The sequence below is a fragment of the Leopardus geoffroyi genome, chromosome C2 (assembly GCF_018350155.1).
Source record: "Leopardus geoffroyi isolate Oge1 chromosome C2, O.geoffroyi_Oge1_pat1.0, whole genome shotgun sequence".
Taxonomy (NCBI): Eukaryota; Metazoa; Chordata; class Mammalia; order Carnivora; family Felidae; genus Leopardus; species Leopardus geoffroyi.
Window position 1 is genome coordinate 68,267,656 of NC_059333.1, and position 27,446 is coordinate 68,295,101.

General features: G+C 42.8%; 2 protein-coding genes across 8 annotated transcripts in view; one reads left to right on the plus strand and one right to left on the minus strand.

The window, feature by feature from the left end:
• PARP9 (poly(ADP-ribose) polymerase family member 9) overlaps positions 1 to 15,933 on the minus strand; it is a 38,644-nt gene extending 22,711 nt beyond the window's left edge. Inside the window, exons 1-7 of one of the 7 annotated variants that reach the window (XM_045502258.1) lie at positions 15,132 to 15,252; positions 14,607 to 14,780; positions 10,546 to 10,658; positions 9,564 to 9,597; positions 6,892 to 7,739; positions 3,053 to 3,280; positions 928 to 1,146 (exon numbers count right to left, since the gene is read on the minus strand). In XM_045502258.1, coding sequence (XP_045358214.1) covers positions 928 to 1,146; positions 3,053 to 3,280; positions 6,892 to 7,739; positions 9,564 to 9,597; positions 10,546 to 10,569 — 1,353 coding nt within the window. In that variant the 5' untranslated portion in view covers positions 10,570 to 10,658; positions 14,607 to 14,780; positions 15,132 to 15,252. Of the gene's footprint in view, positions 1 to 927; positions 1,147 to 3,052; positions 3,281 to 6,891; positions 7,740 to 9,563; positions 9,598 to 10,545; positions 10,659 to 11,051; positions 11,261 to 14,606; positions 14,951 to 15,131; positions 15,253 to 15,909 lie in introns of those variants that run through there. The other 6 variants (XM_045502259.1, XM_045502257.1, XM_045502260.1 and 3 more) reach the window with 6 other exon arrangements.
• DTX3L (deltex E3 ubiquitin ligase 3L) lies at positions 15,220 to 25,695 on the plus strand. Its single transcript, XM_045502263.1, has 5 exons — positions 15,220 to 15,492; positions 17,037 to 17,242; positions 19,050 to 20,588; positions 21,011 to 21,228; positions 23,554 to 25,695. The coding sequence occupies exons 1-5, from the start codon at positions 15,309 to 15,311 to the stop codon at positions 23,621 to 23,623; spliced, it is 2,217 nt and encodes a 738-aa protein (XP_045358219.1). The 5' UTR covers positions 15,220 to 15,308; the 3' UTR covers positions 23,624 to 25,695.
• The last annotated feature ends 1,751 nt before the right edge of the window (positions 25,696 to 27,446 follow it).

Consider the following 27,446-nt stretch of genomic DNA (forward strand, 5'->3'; position numbering starts at 1 on the left):
TGCCATATATATATATAAATTCTTTCTGTGCTGTGAAAGAATTTATAATCTAATTGGGGAAAAAAGATAGCAAAAGAGTCATTTAATTTAGTATACAGTTCAGCATTCGATGTGTCACAGCTCCTTACAGCTGATACAACAACAGCTGACCTTCATGAAGGGCTTATCTGTATGCCAAGTACCGTTCTAAGTGTCTTATGTGTATACGCTCATTTAATGCTCACAACAGCTCCCTATGAGGGTAGTTATTATTCCCACTTTATTTTACTTTTTTTTTTTTCCAGTAAGCTCTACGCCCAGTTCTACGGACTCAAACTCATGACCCCAAGATCAAGAGTCTCATGCTCTACCAACTAAGCCAGCCAGGTGCCCCTATTATCCCACTTTGAAGATAAGGAAATTGAGGCACAGAAAAGCAAATTAACTTGCCCAAAGAAGTTGATTGGAGAGAAGAAGATAAAGAATTTGTTTTAAATATGTTGGATTTAAGATGACAATCAGATAACCAAATGGAAATGAGAGAGGCTTAGGTGTACAGGTCTGAAGGTGACTCAGAAGACAGGACTTTGCAGAAGTTATGGTAGAAGTTGTAAGAATACTTGTGTTCTTGTAGGGAGAGAGAAGAGAGAGGAGCAGAGGACCTCATACTAAAACTAGAAACTTGCTTACCTTTAAGGAGCAGAGGGAAGAATAAATGCCAACAAAGGAAAAGAGGGAAGTTAGGTAGCAGTGAAAAGATGGCTTCTATAATGACATTCTTTACTAGGTCAGAGGTGGGCAATTTACAAAAATTAAATTCACCAAGTTAGAATATCACCGTGTTGTACAGGTGCTTAGCTCATGTCTTCACAGGAGATACTAAACAGATGTTACTGAGTGAATGAATGAATGAACGAACTACAAGACATTTCTAAGATATTAACTTACATTATAGACCTCCAGTTCTTCTGGAAAGATCACAAACTTTACGGTTAATTGTTTTTTCAAATGGCATTTGGCAAACTTTAAAACTTCATTAAACATAATCTTAGCTGCTATATTCATCCATATACCAATGCTTCCAGTCCCAAGGGCAGGAAAGGAAATGGAAGTGTTATTTAATTCAAGGCATTTCTGCAAACATTCATTCACTGCCATTCCCAGTGTCTGTAGGAAAAACAGATCAGCCTTTGAGTCAAAATAAAATTTCACTTACCCCTTGATTCCCCCATATTTTACAATGCCAACCTCCCACTCTCCCTCAGGATCATGTCCATGCCTCCTCAGAGAGCAGGAAAGGCCCCACTCCATGGGGAACCCATTGCAGCCATAAGGTTAGATGATGATGAGATGATGAGAGGTTAGATGATGAGAAATAATTAAGGGTCTGTTTTATCCTCTTCAGGACATTTGGGCACCGTGATTTCTCCCAGTTAATGTAGCCTTGCCCATCTCCCCAGGTCAGGTCAGAGAGCCAAACATCAGTTTATCCCCACTTACCTGCCACTTCCAGGTCAAAACAAAGAGCTCTTGGAAGTTTAATAAAGGAGACAGAGGGTAAAAGAAGCAAGCAGCTTTATCCAGAGTCTTTAAGATATGTCCTAATGTCCTATGTAATTTCTCCTCAAGAAGTGCTAATATATTGGGCACATTTAAACTTTCCATCAACGTTTCAACATCCAGACTGAATACGAGTACAGGAAGGTTGTCTGTGGAAAAGCCTCAGAAAACTGAGGGGTAGAGAGTGACTGGAGGACCATTTTGGGTTTAGAGGGCTCTTAGTCAAAGGACCAGAAATGGTGACAAAATAAAGTCAGAGAAGGGGACTGTTTGCCTTTCTCCACATCCGAGGGGGTACCCCCTACTCTTTAAATTTTATTTATTTATTTATTTATTTATTTATTTATTTATTTATTGAGAGCAGGGGAGGGGCAGAGAGAGAGATGGAGAGAAAGAATACCAAGCAGGTTCCACACTATCAGCACAGAGCCCAATGTGGGGTTCAAACCTACAAACCATGAGATCATGACCTGGGCTGAAATCAAGAGTTGGATGCTCTGGGGTGCCTGGGTGGCTCAGTCGGTTGAGCGTCGGACTTGGGCTCAGATCATGATCTCGCAGTTCGTGAGTCCAGCCCTGCACTGGGCTCTGTGCTGACAGCTCAGAGCCTAGAGCCTGCTTCGGATTCTGTGTCTCCCTCTCTCTGTTCATTCCCTGCTCATACTCTGTCTCCCTCTGTCTCTCAAAAATGAATAAATGTTAAAAAAAAAATTTTTTTTTAATTAAAAAAAAAAGAGTTGGATCCTCAACCAATTGAGCCACCAGGCACCCCATCCCCCTACTCTTTAATGTGTACACTGTATGTGCCTCACGTGAAGAGCTGGCCAGAAAGCCAATCTCTCTCTACCACAGGCATAGGTGGGAAGATACCTTAGGTAATAGATTTACCTGGAATAATGCTGGAAGGGAAATCCCAGATCCTTCTGGCATTTAACAGATGGAGGGAAATATGGAGAGGCTGAATCCCAGGCCCTCTTAGGAAAAGGCCGACAGGGTCATGGTGTGGTGAGGTGAGTGGGTGTGTAGACTGAGGGAGCCCTGCTCTTTCCACGTCTCTTTGCCCACTTACAATCTAGACGTGGGTTATGTAATATTTTAAATTAAACTTCTTTTCTTTTAATTTTTTTAATGTTTATTTATTTTTGATAGAGGCAGAGACAGAGACAGAGAGACAGAGCATGAGCAGGGGAGGGGCAGAGACAGAAGGAGACACAGAATCCAAAGCAGGCTCCAGGCTCTGAGCTGTCAGCACAGAGTCTAAGGTGGGGCCCGAACCCATGAACCGTGAGATCATGACCTGAGCCAAAGTCGGATGCTTAACCAACTGAGCCACCCAGGCGTCCCTTAAACTTCTTAAGATAACTTGTGACAACACCTTTTGCATATTTCAGGGTGGTAGGAAATGAGGACTATCCCACTTAGCAACGTTTCATAAATGTAATGACATGATGGAAATCCTGAAAGACTACACAGACTATGGAACTACGTAAAGAGAAACTTATTTTGCACTTACTGTTGTCAGTTTGGGGTATCTTAAATGCCATAACACATGGTATACATATTGACAGGACAATTTAAATCCTTTTGTGATCAGTACCAACTGAGACTCTTGAGGTATCTCAGTAATTTTTTGGTTAAATTCCAATTCTATTTCTTCTCCTGCTTGTTGTAGAATTGATGTCGACACAGGTCCGAACTTAAGACCATACAGTGGATTTACAGAATTAACAATTACATCTGTCTGAAAAGAAAAAAAATGGACAGGAATCTTTGTTAAATTACTCTTTCTTAAATCTTTATTTTGCTGAGGAGCTTTTAAAAATACTGTTGAAGACCCTAAATTCACAAAATATCATTTGACAGTGGACAGAAACTCTTAAGTCCAAAGAATGACCATTTGATTGCCATGAGTCCATTTGTCCGATTCAGAAATTAGGTAAAATGTATAAATGATACAATTTTTATTGCAAACATCTGTCAGCTCCTTGCTGCCTTATACCCCCTATATTCCAAGATTCTAAGCATCTCCTGTGATTTGCTTTAACCTTTATCAAGAAATGGTTTCATTCCCTGCCCCATTTTACTATTTTTGTGTGGATTCTGTTTTGTTTTACAGAGAGTGGAAATAAAATTTCTCAGCAAATTTCTACCTCCTGATGTTTTTATTTATATTTTTAAAAATTTTTTAATGTTTATTTATTTGAGAGAGACAGAGTGTGAGTGAGGGAGGGGCAGAGAGAGAGAGGGAGACACAGAATCTCAAGCAGGCTCCAGGCTAGCAGCAAAGCTGGGACTCACAAACCTGTGACATCATAATTTAAACCCAAATTGGCCACTTAACTGACTGACCCACCCAGACGCCCCCTGATGTTTTTATTTTTAAGGTAAGCAGTACATGGTTAAAAAAAGTACAAATGAGTTGAAAAAAGTCTTCAGTGGAAATAGGCCTCCCTCGTGCTGGGTTCCCTGGATGCCTCACTCACCCACCTGTCCTACAGGCAACTGCCCTTACCCGTTCTTCGTCTGTCCTTTCAGCAATGAGCTGCACATACACATGGGCTGTATTTTCAGTAAAATCACCTCCTAGGCAGCCCTGAGAGCTGTGTGACAGGGGGTGGTGGCCTTATTTCCCCTCATGCTCAAATCCTCCTAAATCATCCTGATGGCTTTGGCCCCCTTTGCGGGCAACCTAGGTACTTTTCATGGATGTTAATGAATGCTTTGCTTTGAAAGTGCGATCAGAATTTCCAATCTGGGGGCACTGGCACCATTTAAAAATTTTATAGTTCTTGGGGCGCTTTGGTGGCTCAGTCAGTTAAGCGTCTGACTTCGGCTCAGGTCATGATCTCACAGCTTGTGGGTTCGAGCCCCAAGTCAGGCTCTGTGCTGACAGCTCAGAGCCTAGAGCCTGCTTCGGATTCTGTGTCTCCCTCTCTCTCTCTCTGCCCCTCCCCAACTCACACTCTGTCTCTCTCTTTCAAAAAATAAATAAAACATTAAAAAAAATTTTTTTTTAATTTTACGGTTCTTAATGGTGGTGGCAATAAGTAAATAGAATAAAATTTTAAGGTCCTTAATGGTGCTGGCAGTAAGTAAATAGAATAAAATTTTACTTTTATAAAAATAAAAGTAAACTGAAAGGGGTAAGTTATTCAACTAGGATATCTCCACTTTAATTTAAAAAAAAGGTTTTTTTTAATGTTTATTTATTTGTGAAAGAGAGAGAGACAGACAGAGTGTGAGCAGGGGAGAGGCAGAGAGCGAGGGAGACACAGAATCCGAAGCAGGCTCCAGGCTCCCAGCTGTCAGCACAGAGCCTGACACAGGGCTTGAACTCATGAACCGTGAGATCATGACCTGAGCTGAAGTCAAACGCTTAACCGACTGAGCCACCCAGGCGCCCCTCCACTTTAATTTTAAAGTGGCATGTTAATGGGGCACCTGGGTGGCTCAGTCGGTTAGGCATGTGACTCTCAGTTCCGGTTCAGGTCATGATCTCACCGTTTCGTGAGTTCAAGCCCTGCGTCAGGCTCTGCATGATAATCGGAGCCTGCTTGGGTTTCTCTCTCTCTCTCCCCCTCGTGTTCTCTGCCCCTCCCCTGCTCACACTGTCTCTGTCTCTCTCAAAATAAATAAACTTAAAAAAATTTTTTAAGTGGCATATTAATGACTTATTGAATAAATGTTTCATCTTGTGGGGTGGGTCCCCTCAGTCTTCTTCTCTAATTGTCTTGCTGGCGATTTGGGGTATTTTCTCACTTATGATTAAGTCTATTTGATTGTGGCCATAGGAGAAACTTAAGTGTGACATCACTGGTCAGAAATAAAAAGAATATAGCCTTATATTCTTTCTCTTCCTCTTCCCTGCTGCCCCTTAACTTTTTCATCAATAATCTGCTGAACACCTAGATGCATGCATGCCCAGACTGGGCCCTGGGGACACAGAGATGAACAAGTCATGATCCCCATCCTTAAGGTGCTCTGCCCAACAGGGGAGCTTCACTAACCCAGAAATATCCAGGTTCATGGTTACCCTGATTCTCTCTCCTCCTTGCCAGGGCCCTCATTTTTGTGCCCAATGAGCCTTGGCTAAATGCTAAGTTACCCTCTGTATTCTCCACAACCCCTGACACAGAGCAGTATACTAAGTATACAACTTACAGCTTCACCCAGATCTCCTGACTGGTCCTGACCAGTCCTGACTTGTCTCGTCCATTATTTTCAGTCTGTCACCACCTCTGTGTCTCTCTGATCAAGTCATTCTAAGCAGCCAGGCTGCCACTCTCATCAGTTCATACCCATCATAACTTGAGGTCAAATTCAAAACCCATGTCTCCTGAAGTAATCTTTCTTGGTCTACTACATTCTTGTCACAAATTTACATACTCTTAAATACTGAGAATTTATTTTGTATTAAGACTTTTTTGTTTAATAATGATAGGTCGCTTCAGAAATGTTCAGATGGTTTGTTTCCCCAATGGGATTTTTCAAATAGAGAATTTTTTTCTTACATAAAAAGAGGATAATAGGGGCGCCTGGGCGACTCAGTCTGTTAAGCCTCTGACTCTCGATATGCGTTCAGGTCCTGATCTCATGGTCGTGAGATTGACCCCCACATCAGGCTCTGTGCTAAGTGTGGAGCCTGCTTATGATTCTCTCTCTCTCTGCCCCTTCCCCACTCATACTCTCTCCCCCTCAAAATAAATAAATAAACATTTTAAAAAAGTATAATAGATTTCAAGTTCCTTGGAATCAAAGATTGTTCCATTTCCTCATGCTACCTAAGAATAATGACAATAATAATCATAAATAGTTATCATGTGCCAAGCTCTACTCTAAACATTTTATGTGTATTGATTCATGCTCTAAGATATAAGTGCTATGATTATTCTCATTTTACAGGTGAGGAGACCCAGGACCAAAAGATAAATGAACTCGATTCAAATCACCCAGTTATCAAATGGCACAGCTGGCATTCAAATCCAGAGGGACTGTCTCTGAAGTTCATACTCTTAGCCTTAACAAGATGCTTTCTAAACAGCATCTGAAATAGTATGTATTAAGAAAAATACCTGAGTGGTTCATTTGGTTAAGTGTCCAACTCTTGATTTGGGCTTAGGCCATGAACTCATAGCCCATGAATTTGAGCCCAAGTCAGGCTCCACACTGACAGTGCAGAGGCTGCTCAGGATTCTCTCTCTCTCACTCTCTCTGCCCCTCTCCCATTTGTGCTCCCCAGACCTGCCTGTCTCTTTCTCAAAATAAGTAAACTAACATTAAAAAAAAAAAAATACTTGGTAGGTAATCAGGGATCTCCTTTGGCAGGGCAAGAGATCAGAAACAAAGACTTACCTCCTGCTGTTCAATGTAGCCCTGGACAATCTGGAGAGTCAAATTGTTTACAATAATCGTGTTGACAGGTGGGGTGGCTTCTTGATTCACCCGGGATCCTGGCTTGTTCACCCCTAGGATTACTTCTGAAGCATTTTTAAAGGCAACAACAGTAGGGTACTCATTGCTTACCAGGTGAATTTCTTTCAAATTACCAGCCAGTTGCTTCCTTTGGAAATAAAAACTGATAGTTTCCACAATGGTCTGTGTACACAAGTCCAGAGGGAACTGGAAAATCCCAGAGCTCAGGGCTGGAATCGCCACTGTCTCAATGTCTGACTCGGTAAGGGTGACATAATTCAGAATATTTCTAATGGCCTTCTGCAGCTTACAGATACATCTCTGACGATCTTTTGCCACCCACCGGGGCCCAACAGCATGGATAATTAACTTGCAGGGAAGTCTCCCTGCTCTTGTGATAACTATGTTACCAGTTGGTATTTTACCAAATCTGGAAATAAACCTTCGGCTCTCCTCTTGGATTTCAGGGCCTCCAGCATTCACCAGGGCCTGGGCCAGGCCTCCCGCGTGAATAAGTTCTTCATTGGCTGCGTTCACCACAGCATCAACAGTGTGTCTGGTGAGGTCATCCCTCCAAACAGATAACTCCAACCCAGGAATGAGCATTTCTCTGAAGACTTGCAGAGACTCACTGTTACCTTCTGGGGATGGAGAGATGAGGGTACAGATACAGTCAAATTTATTCTGAAGGACTTCACACAGCTGACTCTCATTATCTTTTAACATTGTGAAGGCATTGCGATCAATGGGAATTTGCCAACCATAGCCTTCTTCAAGAATGGCAGTCTCTGGAAAAGGAGAGAAAATAAAAAATAAATGAGCAAGGGTTCCTTTGCAAAGGATGTAATTCCATTTCACACCAGGACACTGAGCTTCCCACGTGCAAAAGAGATGAACTTCCTCTCGCCCCCTTCCTGGTTCTCCTTTTCAACCAGACATGTAACTAGACCACGGATATACAAGAGTTGTTCATGAGAGGTCACCTATAAAGTGCTTAGTTTTGTGTCTGGCACACAGTAAGTACTCAGTAAATGGTATGTTACAGTGATGGTGGTGAGAAAACTATGTGTATGGGGACTCCCGAATTCTTAAAATCTATGTAAATACGGTGATTCTGGGAACCCATGCTTAAGGCCTATGTATGGGAAAGGACCTAATTATGAGTCAAATATATATGGAGGCTTTATTCCTAACTTGTTTGCTTTTGTCAGTGTCTCAGTTTGGGTTCTTTTAAAGCAGGCTCTGAAATAAGGATTTGAGTGTAAGTTTTTTCGGGAGGTGACCCTAGAAAACACCAGGGGTGGGTGCGGATGAGGAGGGCGGAGTGAAAAGGAAGTAAGACCTGCAAGGAAGGAAATGAATACAGGGTGTGTTACAAAGCAAATGAAGTTTCACTTCACTAGGGGGCAGTGCAGATCATGTGTCTCAGTTCTACCACCAGAGGGGTAAAACCTGGTATTTATTCAACTTCCATCAGTCACTGGTTGAGAATGCTTCTGTGGGGGCACGGTCCAGCAAGTGTGTGGAGCACTGATAGTGCTACAGTAAATGATTCTTCATCATACTCTACTTTCATGGCACAATTCTGGTGGAATTAAACCTAAGAAGTATTTTTATTGTATGTGGCAGATAAGATGTGCTGCTCGGACCCCCCCCCCCCAAACTTCAATGCAGTTATGAAGGGAGGAATAGGGTAAGGTAACAGCTTCCAGTTGTTAGTCGTCCCTCAGGGTCCATGTCAGCTTTCCAGCCAAGGTCACAGTATCCTCAGGGTGGCACCCATCAACGGCTGAGCCCGGTCATTCACGTTCAACATAGGGCTTCTGTAATGGGTACTTTCAGGCTGGCAGAGCTCTGCCAGGTTTTCATCATAGTCTCCACCACCCAGTCTGGTTTCTTTTCTGTTCCTTTCACAATAAACCTTGTGTACCCCTAACTCCATCTCAGTTTCTGCTTCCTGGAGAAACCCGTGACAGTGTATTTCATGAAGCCTAAGCCATCATTATCACATGCCACTGAGAGAGGAAAGAACGATGCCAGTTAAGCCAAGGCACTCTACTGACCGTTAGGGAGTAACCCTATTTCAGAGATGTGAAAAAATGTGTGTCACAAAACAGATAAAATAGTAAGTAATTACATTTTACTTCAACTCCCATTTTTAATCTGAGCCACCTAGAAAGATCTCTGGTGGCCTCAGTCTCTGGTGGCAGCATATGAATAGTCAAATCAAGTTGGCCTGTGCTTTGGTCAAAAATCTCACGTGGGCCACTCCTGTGATTAGGCAGGTTCCATTCGGCTCATACAACTTGCTAAGCACAAGGACAATCAGTGGGTCACTTCTGGCCAATATCAGCTCTGGGGCTGTGGTCAGAAGAGTCTCACATCAGGTGGGCAAAGCAAAAGATCAATGGGAGCACTAAGAGAATACGCCTGCTGGTGTCACACTGCCCCTGAAGCAGTCTCCCTTCTGAGGAATGTGCTGGGTCACCATGATGTCCTCTCACACCTGAGCACCTGGGGAGGGAGGACACATTCTGCTTCTAGATTCCCCTTTCTCCAAGGAGGAAAGGCCTAAGCAGAGATCCGCCGCAACAAGAGTGAGGTGATCCTACCTGATTTCTCACTGTAAGCCACTGCTCCAGGACCCTGTGATAAATAAAATGGTTTTTAAAAAATTGCAAATGAACGACTACAGAATTACTGATAACAATTAGAGCCTAATAAATACATAGCAACAAAAACTCCACAAAAAGCACTAGGTTTGAGGGGGAAGGGGAACACGTGTTTGTTTAATCTGTGTACCTGACATACTTGAAATACTAAATGTCCCAGCAAACACTGACCCTACCCTACTTCCCTGAAGGCCAATGAACTTCTAATTCAGGGTGAGATGAAGGGTTGGAGATTAACACTTGAAAAGGTCCAAAGGTCACAAACCAAAATGACCCCAAACTCCCAGAGAGGCCTCCAATCTCCAGAAGCTTGCGGGGTTTCACTAGACGAAACAGGAGACATGGGCACATGAACCTCATCAGCTATACCTCCCCATCTACCAGTAAGGACCCACTTTCAATGGTTTATTTCAGGACACAAGCCTGAACATAGAATTTTCAGTTTAAACACACGAGGTGCCTTTTCTCTATTCTCTGATTTTCAGTCCTCTCCTATCTTCCCCAACTCATCCTGCAAAGGCAGAATTGCTGAATGAGTAGATAGAATCAAAACGATACTGAGATGACATTTTTTTAAAAATCACCCATCCTTGGGACACCTGGGTGCCTCAGTGGGTTAAGTGTCTGACTCTTGATCTCAGCTCAGGTCTTGATCTCAGAGTCAGGAGTTCAAGCCCCGTTGAGCTCCGTTTGTTTAAAAAGCAAACAAACAAACAAACAAACCACGCCCATTCTCATGTTGACTCTGTTGCTTACATTAGCACATTCTTGATTGCCCATCTCTCACATGGTACAAGGTAAAAACTTTCATTGGGCTATTAAAACCAAAGAAGAATGCCAAGTAGAACTAAAGACCCCAGGATTCTGTTACAGGAAAAACTATTCATGTGCTGATCAAAGTTCATCATGTGTAGATACTTACACTTTCTACCTTGGAAAAGTCCATCCTCTAGGCCCCTGGGGTCCTTAACCATTTATACTCTGTTTTGTGTTTCCAAGCATAAACTTGTCATTCCCAAATATGGTTGCCTGCTTCTAGGAATGAATAGAAACAATGAAATAAGCACGGACTAGTTTCTCAGGGAATTTGGTAAGAATACACCATAGGAAGACTAAATATGATTTCTGATCTTGAGTAGTTTTTAATTTCATTGGTGAAGAAGCACACATTGTTTTTGCTGCTGTTGTTGCTGTTCGTCTTCTATCCTTCACAGAGAGTTTCCAGTTGAAACCTTCCCCGTAGTTCAGAGAAAGAAAAGAGCTATGTGGACAACAGCAGGGAAAGCTTTAAGGGAAGAGGCAAGGGCAGAGCCAGGCCTTGAAACATGGAGCAAGCTTTTACGTATCTAGGAGAGGAGGATGAAACCAAGAGGTAGGATTGAGCACAGCATTCAAAAGAAAAAAAAAATGAGGAAAAACCGGACTTACGAGTGCATGAAGATGCCTGAAGGGTACCTGAAGAAAGAAGAAATTGTGCTTGTGCCAGTGAAGAGTGTGTGTTACTAAGTTTGTGATAAATATCCTTGATCAAAGTACAAAGCGGAATGTCAGGGGCGCCTGGGTGACTCATTCAGATGAGCGGCTGGCTGACTCTTGGATTTTGGCTCAGGTCATGATCTCACAGTCGTGGGATTGAGCCCTGCCTTGGGCTCTGTGCTGGCAGGATGGAGCCTGCCTGGGATTCTCTCACTCTCTGCTCCTCACCCACTTGTGGTCTCTCTCAAAATAAATAAGACTTAAAAAAAGGGGGGGGGGGATATTCTGGATAAAAATCAGAAACTCTCAAAAAGTGTATCTTAAAAATTGTCCCTCTAATAGGGAGGAATTAAAGACTGGCAAGTTTTAGGAGAATGATGATGGCAATGCTTGAAGATACAGTTGCTCACCTTTGTTGCCCACATAGTTGCCTTCAGGCCTCTGAAATGATTTCTAATGCCTCTGTTGCAGAAAACTTTTGTTGCACTATCGACAGCAGCACAGCACTATCATTCTTTTATTGATTTATTGATTTACTGATTTACTTATGAGAGTGAGAGAGAGAGCATGAGCCAGGGGAGGGACAGAGAGAGAGAGGAAGACACAGAATCCGACGCAGGCTCCAGGCTCTGAGCTGTCAGCACACAGCCCAACGTGGGGCTCAAACTTACAAACCATGAGAGCATGACCTGAGTGGAAGTTGGATGCTTAACCAACTGAGCCACCCAGGCGCCCCCCCAGAGCACTAATCATTCTTAAGTATCAGGAAAAGCAGCAAGTCCAATAGAATCCCAAAATGCAACAAGATACATTTCTGCCTTTAGAGGGCACTGCTGTTTTCACAAAAGAAGGATGGCTTCTGTGTCTGCTTGGCTATGGGCTTCCAGTGGGCTTTTGCTTTAGATGCTGTTGTAGTTGTTTTTCCTTCAGATCTAGGGATTTTCCTTGAAGACCTAGGCATAGACTCAGCAGTGGGAGTGGGGTTCACTTCTAATTAAGAAATTAGAAACAAGGAACATATTGCCCCATTCAGTCTCTTCCAATTTAAAAACAACAGTAAGAACAAATGCCTTCCCGATTTTCCATCAATGGTTCCTATTCTTTCTCTCCATGGGTAGTATGAAGGAGCTGACTCTCCTCTTGTCCATCTGCACGCTCAGCACACTGTAGTCTGGCTCTCCATCTCACCCCAGCACTCCTCCATATGGTTAATCTCAGCAGTCTATCTTTTGTTTTAATCTTTACTTGACGGTTCTCTATAGCATTTCATTCTTTGATTCCTGAAACTCTGCCTTCTTGGCTTCTCCTATGCCAACTTCCCTGGGTTCTTTTGTTACCTCTCACCTTGCCTTTACAGGCCTTTTGCCTGGATTCACTTCCATGGTCTACTCCTTAATTGAACGCCCCAGAAATCTGTCTGACCAGTGCTTCTCAGCTCATTCGACCCACTCTCCAAGGGTGATCTCATCCACTCTCAAGGCTCCAACTCACCAGTCGCAAATATGACTTCCATACCTATCTCTAGGCTATGGTTCTCCTGATCCTCAATTTTCAACTCCACCTGGATGTCCCATAGTCCCCTCACACACAGCCTCTGCAAAACTGGACCCATAATCTCTCCCTCCCTACTCCCTAACCCCTACTGTTCTCACCAGCCCCTCCAAAATCCACACATTGTCTCCTGGATTCCACAGTACAGTAAATGATATACCATTTTCCCACTCAAATCAGAAACCTAGAATCTTCTCCATTGTGCCATATTCAACCCATCACTGGGTCCTGACCACCTAAATTACTTTCACATTTGCCCCTACTCTCCTTGCCCACTGACAAAATTTCATTTCAGGGCCTCAGAGCCTGTTGCCTTGAGGCAATACATTCTTTTTAAAGATTGAAATGTAGGGGCTCCTGGGTGGCTCAGTCAGTTAAGCTTTAAGCATCCAACTCATGGTATCAGCTCAGGTCATGATCTCACAGTTCGTGAGTTCAAGCCCCACATCAAGCTCTGTGCTGTCAGCACAAAGCCTGCTTGCAATTCTCTCCCTCCTGTGGCGCGTGTGCACTCTCTCTCTCTCTCTCTCAAAATAAATAAATAACCTTAAAGAAAATAAAGATTGAAATGTATTCAAGTTTACATTTTATTGTTTGAGCAGGTATAATGTTTACTGGTTCACATTTACAACAAATTTAAAAGTCTCCTTCCGGGGCGCCTGGGTGGCGCAGTCGGTTAAGCGTCCGACTTCAGCCAGGTCACGATCTCGCGGTCCGTGAGTTCGAGCCCCGCGTCAGGCTCTGGGCCGATGGCTCAGAGCCTGGAGCCTGTTTCCGATTCTGTGTCTCCCTCTCTCTCTGCCCCTCCCCCGTTCATGCTCTGTCTCTCTCTGTCCCAAAAATAAATAAACGTTGAAAAAAAAAAAATTAAAAAAAAAAAAATAAAATAAAAGTCTCCTTCCTGTACCCCTAAGCTTCCTTCCCAGATGCAACCAATGTTATTAGCTTGTCCTGGATCCTTTCAGAGGCATTTTTACACACAAGGTAGCATCTTTTACACACTCTTCTGCATTTTGCCTTTTTCATGTCATGTATCTTTGAGATCTTTCCATGTTACCACATAAAGGGTTTCTTCATTCTTTTTGCTGCTTTTTGCTATTAAACTTCTAGGTCTCCCTATTTATGGATAGTTAAGGAGTTCCCAATCTTCTGCTATTGTAATAAAGGCTGTAAAGAACAACTTTGTACTTAGGTCAATTGACACAGGTGTTAACTGATCAATGAGCATGTACTTTTAAAAATATGGGTACTACCCCAATGTTCATAGCAGCACTCTCAACAATAGCCAAATTATGGAAAGAGCCTAAATGTCCATCAATTGATGAATGGATAAAGAAATTGTGGTTTATATACACAATGGAATACTACGTGGCAATGAGAAAAAATGAAATATGGCCTTTTGTAGCAACGTGGATGGAACTGGAGAGTGTGATGCTAAGTGAAATAAGCCATACAGAGAAAGACAGATACCATATGGTTTCAGTCTTATGTGGATCCTGAGAAACCTAACAGGAACCCATGGGGGAGGGGGAGGAAAAAAGAAAAAAAAAAAAAAAGAGGTTAGAGCGGGAGAGAGCCAAAGCATAAGAGACTGTTAAAAACTGAGAACAAACTGAGGGTTGATGGGGGGTGGGAGGGAGGAGAGGGTGGGTGATGGGTATTGAGGAGGGCACCTTTTGGGATGAGCACTGGGTGTTGTATGGAAACCAATTTGACAATAAATTTCATATAAAAAAAATAATAAAAATAAAAATATGGGTACTAAAAAAACTTGAAATTACCTACATACCTCCTATTCTGTTTCTATTGGTCGGCATTGACCCAGACACTTCCTCTGTCCCATCTCACCTCCTCCAAGGCCAAGTGCCCCTCCCTCTGTGCTTCAGACCCAGGGATCCTAGTGCCTCAGATGCTCCCCACCCCTCACTCTTAATTAAGATTCTGCTTCCAACTCACTCTTGGAGGCCTTCAAAAGATTTTGCTTCTTTATTCACAAGTCCACCTTCCTTTCCCAGCCCCTGAGGTCAGGGCCTCTGCTCTCATCTTTATTCCCTGGTACGCAGGGCTTTACCCAGGTCGGTAGTGTTAGCCAAATCGAGGCCTCAGGGTACAAAAGTCCCAAGGGCCACTCTAAAGGATAGAGTTGGAGGGAGATAACTGCTGACATGTCATAATGCAGGTAAACAAATTCAAATTTTGAAAGAAATGTAGGTACGTTTTACCCGAATTCACAATGTGAATTACATTTTCGCCGCAAATAATAGTAACAACAAGAAGAGTTAATAAAAGGAATCATAAACACAGGAGAAACTTAGTTTGCCGTAGAGCTCTGCGCCGTCCCCATCCTCACAAGGGGACGCAGGGCCCTGGGAACCCCCACTCCCACCCCCACCCCGCCCGAGCCCGCAGGAGAGAAGCGGCAGCGCCCCCCGACCCCAGGCCGGCGGCGGGTCAGGGGCTGGGGGGCTTGGACCTACTCACCCGGCGGGCCGGCCACAGCAGGGAGGGCGGCCCAGAGAGGAGGGGGAACGACTCTGCAGAAACGGGGAGGGATTTCCGGAAAAGCGAAACTGAAACTTTGCGGCCCAGGGCGGCGGGGCGCGGCGCACTCGCGCCCCGGCCTAGACGCACCCCCGGAGCCCGACGACGCCGAGAGCCATGGCCTCGACCCTCCGTTCTCCGTCCCCGCTGCTGGTGCGGGTGTCCGAGTCCAGCCCCCGAACACGCTTGAAGCTGGGAATCTACTTCCAGAGCCAGAACTCTGGCGGCGGGGAGTGCACCGTCCAGCCCCTCGACCCCAGGGACCAGGTCACCTTCCAGGTGACGTTCATGGAAAGGGAAGGTGAGCAGCGGGCCGCTGCGGGTGCCAAGGGACCCGGCCCTGAGGGATTCCAAGCGGACCCAGGTCAAGGTGACGTAGGAGTCAGAGGGCGGGAGAAAGCACAGCACCGGGTCGTGAGCACGGGGTGAAGATGCACACAGGAATTGTGTCTTTCCACAGAGGGTCAGCTTTATTCGGCATATATATAGCAAAGTTGACCACAATTGTAAAGCAGGTTCAGGATTCCACACTCAGTGACATTTCACCATGTGATTAAACTTCACTTCTTACACAGCACAGGGAGCGGGACAGAAGACCAGCCACACAACAAAGTAACAGAAGGGTGTAGGAAGTTAACGAACCAAAGGTGAAATCAGTCTGTGAGCTCGCAGTTGAGATAAGGCCTCTCTCTCGTTGGGGTCAGCTCTCAGCACTTACTGCTTATTATTTTCAAGCGGTGAAGGATCTCAGCTCTCTTCGTAGATCAGTCGGGCAGGACCTTCCTCTGCAGCTGCCTTTTTTTAAGTGGTCCGACATAGAGAGGTCATGTCTGAAGAGTCTGACAGTTTGCTGCAAAAATCCCCTCCTGCTTTTTAAAGGGATTTAATTGGTCTTGGGCCCCTGCCGACCTCCTCTGCTTCTGCTTGTTATCAGTTCTGGGGTGTCAGCTGATGCTGGGCCCAGCAATGTCTCTTAGCTGCAGTACTTTTAACTACTTGTGCCATTGCTTGACCCAGGCCCCTGTTTGACATAAGAAACTCCGTTTTGCTTGCTACACACTGTCTGGCGGGGAGAGGAATGGTGGGGGGAGGGCCTCTTGCTGCCCAAAGATGCAACCCAACAGGAAGACGAGAGCCCAGTAGTGCCCAATTGGTTGGTGATCTGATCTGACCGCATTTTTTTAATTAATCAATTAATTTATGAGCGAGACAGAGACAACATGAGCAGGGGAGGGGCAGAGGGAGGGGCAAAGGAAGGGGAGAGAGAGAATCCCAAGCAGGCTCCGTGCTGTCAGCACAGATCCCGATGTAGGGCTCGAACTCACGAAACCGTGAGATCATGACATGAGCCAAAACCAAGAGTCAGATGCTTAACCAAGTAAACCACCCAGGGGCCCCTGATCAGACTGCATTTTAAAGTTGATGCTTTCCAGTATCCTCATCCTGACTCAAATTTCTTAGCTCTGGGAAGAACACCTTTCCCTCCCCTAGATACCTGTAAAATCTTGTCATTTAGGAATTCTATTTTTGATTCTTGCTCTTTTCACTTAACTTTGTATAATGAACATTATTCCATATCATTAAAATGGGAAGTTGGAGACATTTTCAGAAACGCGACTTTTAAAGAGTAGCCTGTATTCCATTATCATGAGCTTTTATTTCTACAGCTGCCCCCGTTAGAGTTTGAATAGCTCCTGCACAGATGCCCTGTCATCAGTCCACCATTCCAGGATGCAGGGAGCAGCCTTCCTGGGAAGCTGCTGGGGCAGGGTACAGATGCGCGAATAAGAGGTTTATTTGAAGCCTTTCCCATGTGTATGTATGTGTTTAATGTTTCCATTGAAGCTAAAGAGAGAGTCTTGAAGAAAGAAAAGCATCAAATTATGGTTGACAACAAACTTGTGACTGTTTTTCTGGAGCCCACTGAGAATCCAACAGAGAAGAATGCAAGACCCAGAACATCTTTGCTGGCACAGTCACAAGATGCTTCTGGTGAGAGGCATCCAAACAAAGAACATATTCCTAATGCCGTGGATTCCTGTGTCCAAAAGGTGAGGACTGAAAGAAGGAGGTGGGTATGTTCCTGCACCTTCTTCTCCATTCACCATATCTTTCATTATTGATCCAACCACCACTTGCTGAAGACCTACTTGGAGGCGGGTACTTTTTTAGGCCTTGGGGCATAGAAGTGAGCACAATAGACAAGGTCCCTGCTGGGTGGGGAGGTACATAGAAAGACAAGAAGCAAGTAAACAAGATAAGTAAAATAATTTCAGGCAGTGATATGTGCTATGAAGAAAATATAATAGGGTTTTGCCTTAGAGGGTGACAGGGCCAGGGTGAGGAAGGGGAAGGGAGTGGTGCTGCTTCTGACCAGAAGTCAGAGACAGTTTCTCTGAGGAGATGACATTTGGCCTGAGACTTGAGTGATGAGAAGGAGCCAGCCATGCAGTCATTCAACCAATCAATATCAACTGTCTGCTGTGTGCCAGGCACTGTCACAGGATCTGGAGACCACTGTTGCAAATAAGATATCAGGAAAAAACCTCTCAAATGAGATAGTGTCTGAGTAGAGACATGAATGAAGTAAGGGAGCTAACTAAGTGAGGTAAGAATGTCTGAGGCAGAGGGAAGCACAAGTGCAAAGGCACTGAGACAGGACCTTCTATCCTCAACCCCAAGGCTTCAAGGAGGGAGACAGGTGTGACTAAAAGGCAGTGGGCAAGGAAGAGAGTGACAGGAAAGGAATTTGGAGAAGTAGCCAGGAGTCAGGTTTTGGGGGATGAAGGTAGGGACTTTGGAGTTTAACTTCAATATTAGGGGATTTATCTGATCAATCATTTTGAACCAGGGGAGTAGGGTGATCTGATTTACATTTCTAAATGTAATGTAACGGTTGCTGTGTGGAGGACTGAGTGTCCTCAGAAGGGGCCAGAGCAGAAGCAGGAGGTGAGAGCCCAGTTAGGAGGGCTTGCAGCAGGCCAGGAGCAAGATGACAGTGGCTTGGAGTCTGGGTGGTCCTGATGGAGGTGTAAGAAGTGGCCGCATTCAGAGAAACATTTGAAAGAAGGTCTGGAGGAAGGACGTTACATGTGGAGGAAACAGCACATGCAAAAACCTTGAGGGGAGCAGATCATAGAAATCTGGCTTTTCGATTACATTCAATTTGCCTCTGTCCTTTTTAGCTTAACTGCTGTTTTTTTGTCCTATATTAGAGCTTCTCAAAGGACAGGATTTAGAAGGCCCAGCAATACTGCATGCAGTTAGGTGTTTAATTTTTTGTTTTTGTTTCTGTTTTTAAAAAGGAAGGGAATTGAAGAAGTGAAAAAACTGAATAGGAAAAAAAAAGAATAGGAAAATACATCCTTTTCAGATTTATGACTCCCTTCCAAGCTCACAGACTCTTGTGAGAACCACAGCTGCTGGCCCGAAAGCAGAAGTACCTTCCCTTCACTCCATTCCCCAATAGCGGAGAGAGTGGGAGGCTCTAGAATCCGGAATTCTTGTCCACGTCACTTGTTAAATACGCCTCGTGCCCAGGCTCTACAGTTACATCAGACTCTCTGGAGATGGGCCTGGTCCTTGGCTTTTTTGTTTGTTTGTTTGTTTGTTTGTTTGTTTGTTTGTTTGTTTTTCTTTTGCTTTGTTTTCATTCCCCAGGTGATTCTAATGTGCAGACAGAGCTGAGAACCTCTGGGCTGTAGCATACGGCATCCTCCGCAAAAAGGGTTTGAAAGAAGTCACCCTCTCTGCTAAGGGAAGACATAATGGCTATTTGTCTGGTCTCTAGACACTTCCTGACAGGAGACTGTTGAGCTGATGTCTGAGAGATTTTGTTTGTTCCTTTTAAAATTTCAGATCTTTCTTAGTGTCACAGCTGACCTGAACTGTGACCTCTTCTCTAAAGAGCAGAGGGAACACATAACCACCATCTGCCCCGACATCAAAAAGATGGAAGGGCACAATGGAATTGAGAAGGTGTGTGGTACCTTCGGAGATATTGAAAAAATACATCACTTCTTGAATAAGCAACTCCGGGAAAGGGGGCAGAAACATGAATCTTCCTCTTTGACAACAGAGAAGGAGCCAGTCCATCAGCACCAGAACGGCTGCCCTTATTCCCCTGAACCAAAAAACAGGGCAGAAGAAAAAAGTGGCCATTTTGAAATTCCCTTGCCTTTCTTCGAATACTTCCAACTTATCTATCCTGATAAAATGGACTCAATACAGAACAGATTTGGTGTAAAAATAATAATCCAGCAGAGTTCGAACATAGTCTATTTAGACTTCACCTCGAATCAACCAGGTGACCTCAGAGCAGCTCAGGAGTTTTTTGTCAGTGAATTTCAGAAAACTGTAGGACTTCTGGAGCAACAATGTGTTGCTTTCGCAGACAGTAAGCAGGCAAATAAAATCAAACAGGAATTGAATCATCGGTTTACAAAGCTCCTTATAAAGGAGAAAGGAGGAGAATTAACTCTCCTTGGGACCCAAGATGACATTTCAGCTGCCAGATATTTTTTTGCTCTGAAAGACTCTGAGAGTCTTGTCATGGGACCTGTGAAAATATCAACTCCCAGATGCATGATGAATGGAATTGAAGTTGATACTTTTCAGTATAAGCTTTTAGAAGCTGAAATACTCCAGGAGATACCAAAGATAGAAAAAAAGTATGACACTCAATGTAAGGTTTCAGGAAACACTGAGAAAACCTGCCTCCTATTTGAACCTAAGGACAAGGAATTAGATCTGTCTGCCCATGCTTATGCAAGTTTCATTGATGTCTATCAACATGTGTCAGGTCAGGTGATGAGAGAAGTTCTTTCACTGAAACCTTTGGGCAAAGAGAGAATGCACTTACATGGGACCAAGTTTGCTGATGGCTTTAGGAAAAAGCATCCAAATGTACACTTTGTACTGAATCAAGAGACAATGACTTTGATTGGATTGCCAGATCACCTTGCAAAGGCAAAGCAGTGTATCTTTAAAAAAGTGGGGATGTCCCCATTAGCTGGAGACAAATGGAATGAGGACCATGAAACATCCATGGACATTGACAGTAATGATTCAAAAACAGCTTCACCCACATTCCAGCACTCTGCCGGTTCTGGGGCGTCAGGCATGGGCAAGGAAGAGGACATATGTAGCATCTGCATGGACATGATTAGTAACAAAGAAGTGCTACCCAAGTGCAAGCACGCATTCTGCTCCCCTTGTATCAACAAAGCCATGTCCTATAAACCGGTCTGTCCTGTGTGCCAGACTTCCTATGGTATCCAGAAAGGCAATCAGCCAGAGGGAACCATGACTGTCACTGTCCTAGAAGACTCACTTCCAGGTTATGAATCCTGTGGCTCCATTGTGATTAATTATAACATGAAAGGAGGCATTCAAACAGTAAGTGTTTCTTGAGGTACATGGGTTTCTTTCCAGTATGTTAGAATTACAGAGCAAGAGACTGTTCTCTTGCCAATTACTGGATTTCCCAGGGTATTATTTTCATGGTTATATATGCAAGGGCTTTAAATAGTGATAAAGGTAGCAATGTTTGCTTATAACTTAGGTATCTTTTCTGTCTATTAAGGCAGAGAAAGAGTGAGTGGTGATTATGTGTTAGAATGGTGCAAATCAGAAGATGAATAGTGTTTCCAGCATGAATGTAGGGAGAGAGGAGATATATGAATTATTGGGAATATGCACAAACCTTTAATATTTTGTTTGTTTTTGATTTTCCTTATCTACAAATGAGCATGTCTATCTGTAGAGTAAAATTTAGACATGGGAGTGTTTTCAGGTGATATTTTCTTGTCTTCATACAGGAAAAGCACCCAAACCCAGGAAAGGCATACTCTGGAATACAACGAACCGCATACCTGCCCAATAATGAGGAAGGAATCGAAGTTTTGAGACTGCTTCGTAGGGCCTTTAACCAAAAGCTGATTTTTACGGTGGGGGAGTCTCGAGTATTAGGAATCTCAGATGTCATTACATGGAATGACATCCACCACAAAACATCCCGTTTTGGGGGCCCGCAAAAGTGAGAACCTTCTGAAACATAATGATTGCTAATAGGATTTAGAGGTTATAAAATATGGCAATTTGAGGATGTGGCTATAAGGAGACTTTATAGCAGTGGGATTGGATACAATAAAGTCTTTTTTTGAAGTATAGTTGATATACAATGTTATATTAGTTTCAGGTGTGCAGCTGTTGATTCCACAATTGTGTACATTAGGTGGTGCTTACCACAAGTGTAGTTAGTTACTATCACCATACAAAGTTGTTATTATATTCTGACTATATTACATATATATACAATATATATATTATATACATAATATAATGTATATTATATACATTATAGACGTAATATTTATAATATCCTGACTATATTCCCTGTACTTTTTTCATCCCTGTGACTTAATTTATTTTACAATTGGAAGTTTGTACCTTTTAGTCCCTTTCACCTCTTTTGCCTATCTCCCCCAACCAGCAGCCTCCCTTACTCCAGCAACCACCAATTTGTTCTCTGTATTTGTGACACTGTTTCTGTGTGTGTGTGTGTGTGTGTGTGTGTGTGTGTGTGTGTGTGTTGTATTTTAGATCCGACGTGTAAGTGAAGTCATATGGCGTATTTGTCTTTCTCTAACTTATTTCACCCAGCATAATCATCTCTAGGTCTGTGTTGTTGCAAATGGCAAGATTTCATCCTTTTTTTAAAAAATTTTTAATATTTATTTTTGAAAGAGAGAGAGAGAGCTCAAGTGGGGGAGGGGCAGAGAGAGAGGGAGAGGATCAAAGAGGGCTGTGTGCTGACATAAGCAAGCCCGATGTGGGGCTTGAACTCACAAACTGTGAGATCGTGACCTGAGCCAAAGCCGGGTGCTCAACCAACTGAGCCACCCAGGTGCCACAGATTTCATCCTTTTTTATGGCTGAGTAATATTCTATTACATAGCTATAGAGTGTATATACATATAGATAGATAGATAGAGATACATATCACATATTCTTTGCCCATTTATCTATAGATACTTAGGTCACTTCCATATCTTGGCTATCATAAATAATGCTGCAATAAACATAGGGTGCATATATCTTTTCAAACTAATATTTTTGTATTCTTTGGGTAAATACCCAGCAGTGGAATTACTGGATCATATGGTATTTCTATTTTTGACTTTTTGAGGAACCTCCATACTGTTTTCCGTCATGCCTGCACCAGTTCACGTTCCCACCTGTTGGGCTCCCTTTTTTGTACATCATTGTCAACACTTTGTTTCTTGTTTTTTAAGATACTAGTCATTCTGACAACTGTGAGGTGATATTTCACTGTGGTTTTGATTTGCATTTCCCTGATGATTAGTGATGTTGAGTGCCTTTTCGTGTGTCTGTTGTCCATCTATATCTCTGGAAAAATGTGTATTCAGGTCCCCTGCCCATTTTTAAATCAGGTTATTTGTGTGGGTTTTTTGGTGTTGAATTGTAATAAGTTCTTTATGTATTTTGGATGTTAATCTCTTATCAGATTTATCATTTGCAAGTATCATCTCCCATTCAGTATTTTGCCTTTTTGTTTTATTGCAAAAACTTTTTATTTTGCTGTAATCCCAACAGTTCATTTTTGCTTTTGTTTCTCTTGCCTGAGCATATCCAGAAGAAGGTTGCTAAGACCAACGTCCAAGAGATTACTACCTATGTTTTCTTTCAGGAATATTTTGGTTTCAAGTCTTATGTTTAGGTCTTTAATCCATTTTGAATTTATTTTGGGGTATGGTGTAAGAAAGTGGTCCAGTTTTATTCTTTTCCATATAGCTGTCCGGTTTCCTCATGGGTTCGAGCCCCGCATCGGGCTCTGTGCTAGTAACTCTGTGCTGGCAGCTTGGGGCCTGGAGCCTACTTTGGATTCTGTGTGTGTGTGTGTGTGTGTGTGTGTGTGTGTGTGTGTTTGTCTGCCCCCCCCCCCAAATCCACTCACACTCTATCCCTCTCTCAAAAATAAACATAAAAAGAACTTAAAAAAAAAGGAATGCATCCTGAGACTTTTGAAAATTTACCAAATTTGAAAATTCTCCTGTAGAAAATTATTATTCTCCATAAAAATATAGTATAGTATGACTTTAGGAAAGTGACTGCTTACCAATGAGCTGAAAATGAAAACATCTTGTTGGAAGGCAGATCCTGGGCAGACAGCTAGGCTCACTTACCAGCTAAATGACTCACCTCTACACTTACAAGTGATTATAAGTCATCTGTCTTTAAGATTGTTTTCAATGTTTGCAACACTGAATGTTAATGCCAGGAATCTACAGATTTCTTAAGACCATTTGTGAAGAAGCTAAAGGGCTTTTTCCTTCTGCAGGTTTGGCTACCCTGATCCTGGTTATTTGAAACGTGTTAAACAAGAGCTGAAAGATAAAGGAATTGAGTAAGAAAACTGCTGGAAGGATGTCTTGAGCCAAGCTTTCAAAAGACACAGTTGAAGAAACATCTTTAAATTTTTTTTCATCTCAAGAAGTGGTCTGTTTAGAAGTGAGAGTCTACTAGTCTGTCATTTCTGGAGTGTTACTTTTTATGGAAGATAAAAGTTCCAGGGGCGCCTGGGCGGCTCAGTTGGTTGAGCATCCAACTTCTGCTCAGGTTGTGATCTCACAGTTCATGAGCTCCAGCCCCACACTGGGCTCTCTGTTGTCAGCATGGAGCCCACTTCAGATCCTCTCCGCCCCACCCCCGTCCCTCCCCTGTACTTTCTCTCTCTCTCAAAAATAAACATTAAAAAAATTAAAAATTAAAGAAAGCTCCAAAATCAATGTGATTTTGCTGCAGAGGTGTTGTGCCTCATTCTTGTGTCTTCTTTGGGGAGTAGGGAGTGGAGTACTGGGGGTCTGAAATAATCTTGTGTTCTTCAGTTGAAATAGTAGCTGTCAATTGATCCTCTTTCTACTGCTGTCTCTGACATACCCTTTTGGGGTTTTTTTTTGTTTGTTTTCTCTTTACCCTAAAAGTAAAATCCTAGTATGAGTGGCAGAGGAAAGGGCTTTGGTTATGGAAAATTAGAGACACACATTTTCTTCCCTCCCTCATGGCCAAAAAAGTGGCCAGAAGCAGAGACTGGGCAACAAAGGAGTAAGTCTATTATTTTTCACAGTACAGAGCCTGGTATGCAGTTGGTGCCTCATAATGCTTTGCTGCCTGACTCAGGTTACTAATAACCCAGCAGAGGGCTATATGCTCCCTGAATCTTTGACAGAGGCAGGAGTAAGGAAGCCATATCTGGAGACCTTACTACTGATGTGGAAAACTGAGTTTCTTTAGTCCAGAACACTTAACCTCTAAACTCTGAACTCCAACCAGTCCTCTAACTTGGTCCTTGCTCCTTCCTGAGTTTTATAATCTGCCATATGGGGTGCATTTGTCCTGTCATACTAATGCTACACGTTTCTGAACATTTTTTCCTCTGGATATCACTATACTTTTTAAGTATACCCTGCTTGCAGATAAATAACCTTTCCTTAGTTTCCACAGACTATCATTTTCTCAGTTATGTAGCCCCCATAATAGTTTTTCCATTCTTTTACTAAGTCCCACCAAGTCCTGTTTTCTTCCTTAAAATCTCTCTCCCTGGTACTATCTCTGGACAGAGACAAAGCAAGTTGAGCCTGCTATTAATATATGACATGTCAAAATGCACTTTTAAATGGTTTTCCAAGTCAGAAGAAAATTATACTAGCAAATTATCTGGGTATCCATGTCCCAGCCCCTCTCCAAAAAAGATGAAGTTTTTTTCTTTTCCTAAAGATACACATACACGCACATATACATTTTTTATAATCAGATGGTAATAGCTTAGCTAATATTTATTATAGATTTATTTTATCCCTTTTTTAAGGGCTTTATACCTGGGACTAATACTATTACTATCCCCATTTTATAACTGAAAAAACTGATGCACAGAGAGGATAAGTACTTTGACAAAGGTCACATCGTTTATAAGTAGAAGTTCTGGGATTTGAAAAAGGTAGTCTGGCACCAAGGCTTCTGCACCCCAGAGCTACCCTGCTCCAACTGGGCAAGCTGAGGAGTCCCATGATTCTGGGCTTCTCTCAGAAGTGGATTCCTGCACAGTGCCCAAAGTAGATTTCCTCCAAGGAGGTCCTATATGAAGAACTTAAAAACCCAGAATCTTTTCCTTTGTCCAGAGAGTTAAGGGATAGGTCTTTTTTAAAAAAATCAGATTATACATTTAGTTTTTGATGATTCAAGTTTTTACTATTAGGATTGTTTTGTGTCTACAGATCTTTTGGCTAAATTTGCTTCAAAAAAGCAAAAGTTTGGTTCCTGCTAAGTTCTGGATCTTTGACTGCAATGTGTGCTCAAAGGCAAGTTTCATGGTGCCAGTGGTTGGAGAGCCTTTGGATTACCGCTCTTGTTCTGTGACAGTATTATCATCTGTATCTGCTTCATTATTTTTTTGTATCTGCTTTAAATAAAGTTATATACGGGGTGCCTGGGTGACTGAGTCAGTTAAGCCTCCAACTTCAGCTCAGGTCATGATCTCACGATTCATGCCATGAATCCTGTGTCAGGATTTCTGCTGTCAGCATGGAGCCCACTTCAGATCCTCTGTCCCACCCCCCCATGCCCTCCCCCGCTGTTTTTTTTTTCTCTCTCAAAATAAACAAATAAATAAATATAGTTATACACGTATTAGGAACAAATTGTGTTATTTCCCTACTCCTTTTCTCTTTTCCCTCAGGAAAGAATTGAAAATAGTATTAAGATATTTGATGTTTTGGGGCACCTGGGTGGCTGAGTTGGTTAAGCGTCCAGCTTTGGTTCAGGTCATGATCTCGTGGTTTGTGGGTTCGAGCCCTGCCTCAGGCCTATATGCCCCTCCCCTACTCATGCTCTTTCTCTCTCTCTCTCTCTCTCTCAGAAGTTAGTAAACATTTAAAAAAAATTTTTTCAAAGATATTTGATGTTTTTCTAAAGATAGCTTCTGCACCCAATTTCCATGTGTGGGTTTTCCCTCCATACATACAAGCAATTATCTGACACCAGCTGGGTGTCCTATAGCTCAACTCAATTCAAACATTCTCTACCCAGAGACATCATCAGATTCCCCAGACTATGGGCTCAGTCCCACAGGACTTCCCCCCACTTTCAGATGCCAAAAGCAAGCCTAGGATGTTACCTGTGCTTCTGACTGAAGGGCTATAAAGCTCTGGTTCTCCATGACCCTCTTCTTGGATTCCGTTAATTTGGTAGAGCAGCTCAAGCAGTTACTGAAACTCCATTTGTTTCGGGGAAATTCCCGGTCTTCTCTCGCCTGATGTGGACTCCGTATTTCCACTTTGGTGGAAAAAACATGGCATCTGCTCCTCTGTCTGAGTTAAGGTTTTGAATTAGGTTTTCCTTCTCTGCCTTCTACTGACACCTTGCCTCTTCTGCCTTCCCCTCCCCCTGCTGTTTCTGCACCAACTTGGATGTCGTCTACATAAGTGGGTCCTGTATCCCCCTCAGTGCCTCAGGCACCATTGGTTCCTCCTCCCATCCTCAAGGTCAAAGAGTAAAGTGCACCCCTTTGGACATATAGGTCTTTTCCAAATAGAATGAATTGCTAAAGCTTTGATTACTGAACATAGGTTTGTGTTTTTAACTTCTTATTGCAGAGAAATTAAGGCTATTTGAATCTAATGGAAAACATGCTTTGTACTTAATTGGTTCATGAATTTACCATCTAAAAAAATTCCGATGGTTGGTTACTAAGTCCTCAATTGGAGACTAAGGTTTCCTAAGAGTTAAAATTCTGCTAAGTGTACTTAAGACTGATGGAAATAAAGAAAGCAACCCTGTATGTAGGAAAGTAGAAGGTATGTAAGAAAGATATAAGGAATGGAAATACATTTTTGTTGAGGGTAGAAGAAAGTAATTTTGTCCTAAATGAGACTGGTCATTTGGAGAGAAATGGCTTTGGGACAAAGTTTGAAGGCAAAGCAAAGTTGTAGAAGGTTCATGAAGGGAAATCTTTGGAAAGGAATTTTATGTGTGCTCAGGATGGACTAAGGTTGAGATGAATGGAATTTTACAAGTACACTGGTATAAGGTTGAAATTCTGCTTTTCTCTCTGCTCAAATGACAAAGTTTTCTTGGACTGTTGATCTGTTCTTGATAAGACAATGCAAACAGAGGTTTGTCTTCCAGGAAAACCAAAGTTTTAGGTTGTATCTTTATCAGGTCTTTGATTACTTAGTT

What these genes read in the sequence shown, in the direction of transcription:
- DTX3L (XM_045502263.1), top strand. Translation starts at nt 15,309, where the DNA reads ATGGCCTCGACCCTCCGTTCTCCGTCCCCGCTGCTGGTGCGGGTGTCC. An exon ending in GACGTTCATGGAAAGGGAAG is followed by an intron (nt 15,493 to 17,036) that starts GTGAGCAGCGGG and finishes TTTCCATTGAAG; the next exon opens with CTAAAGAGAGAGTCTTGAAG. An exon ending in TGGATTCCTGTGTCCAAAAG is followed by an intron (nt 17,243 to 19,049) that starts GTGAGGACTGAA and finishes TTAAAATTTCAG; the next exon opens with ATCTTTCTTAGTGTCACAGC.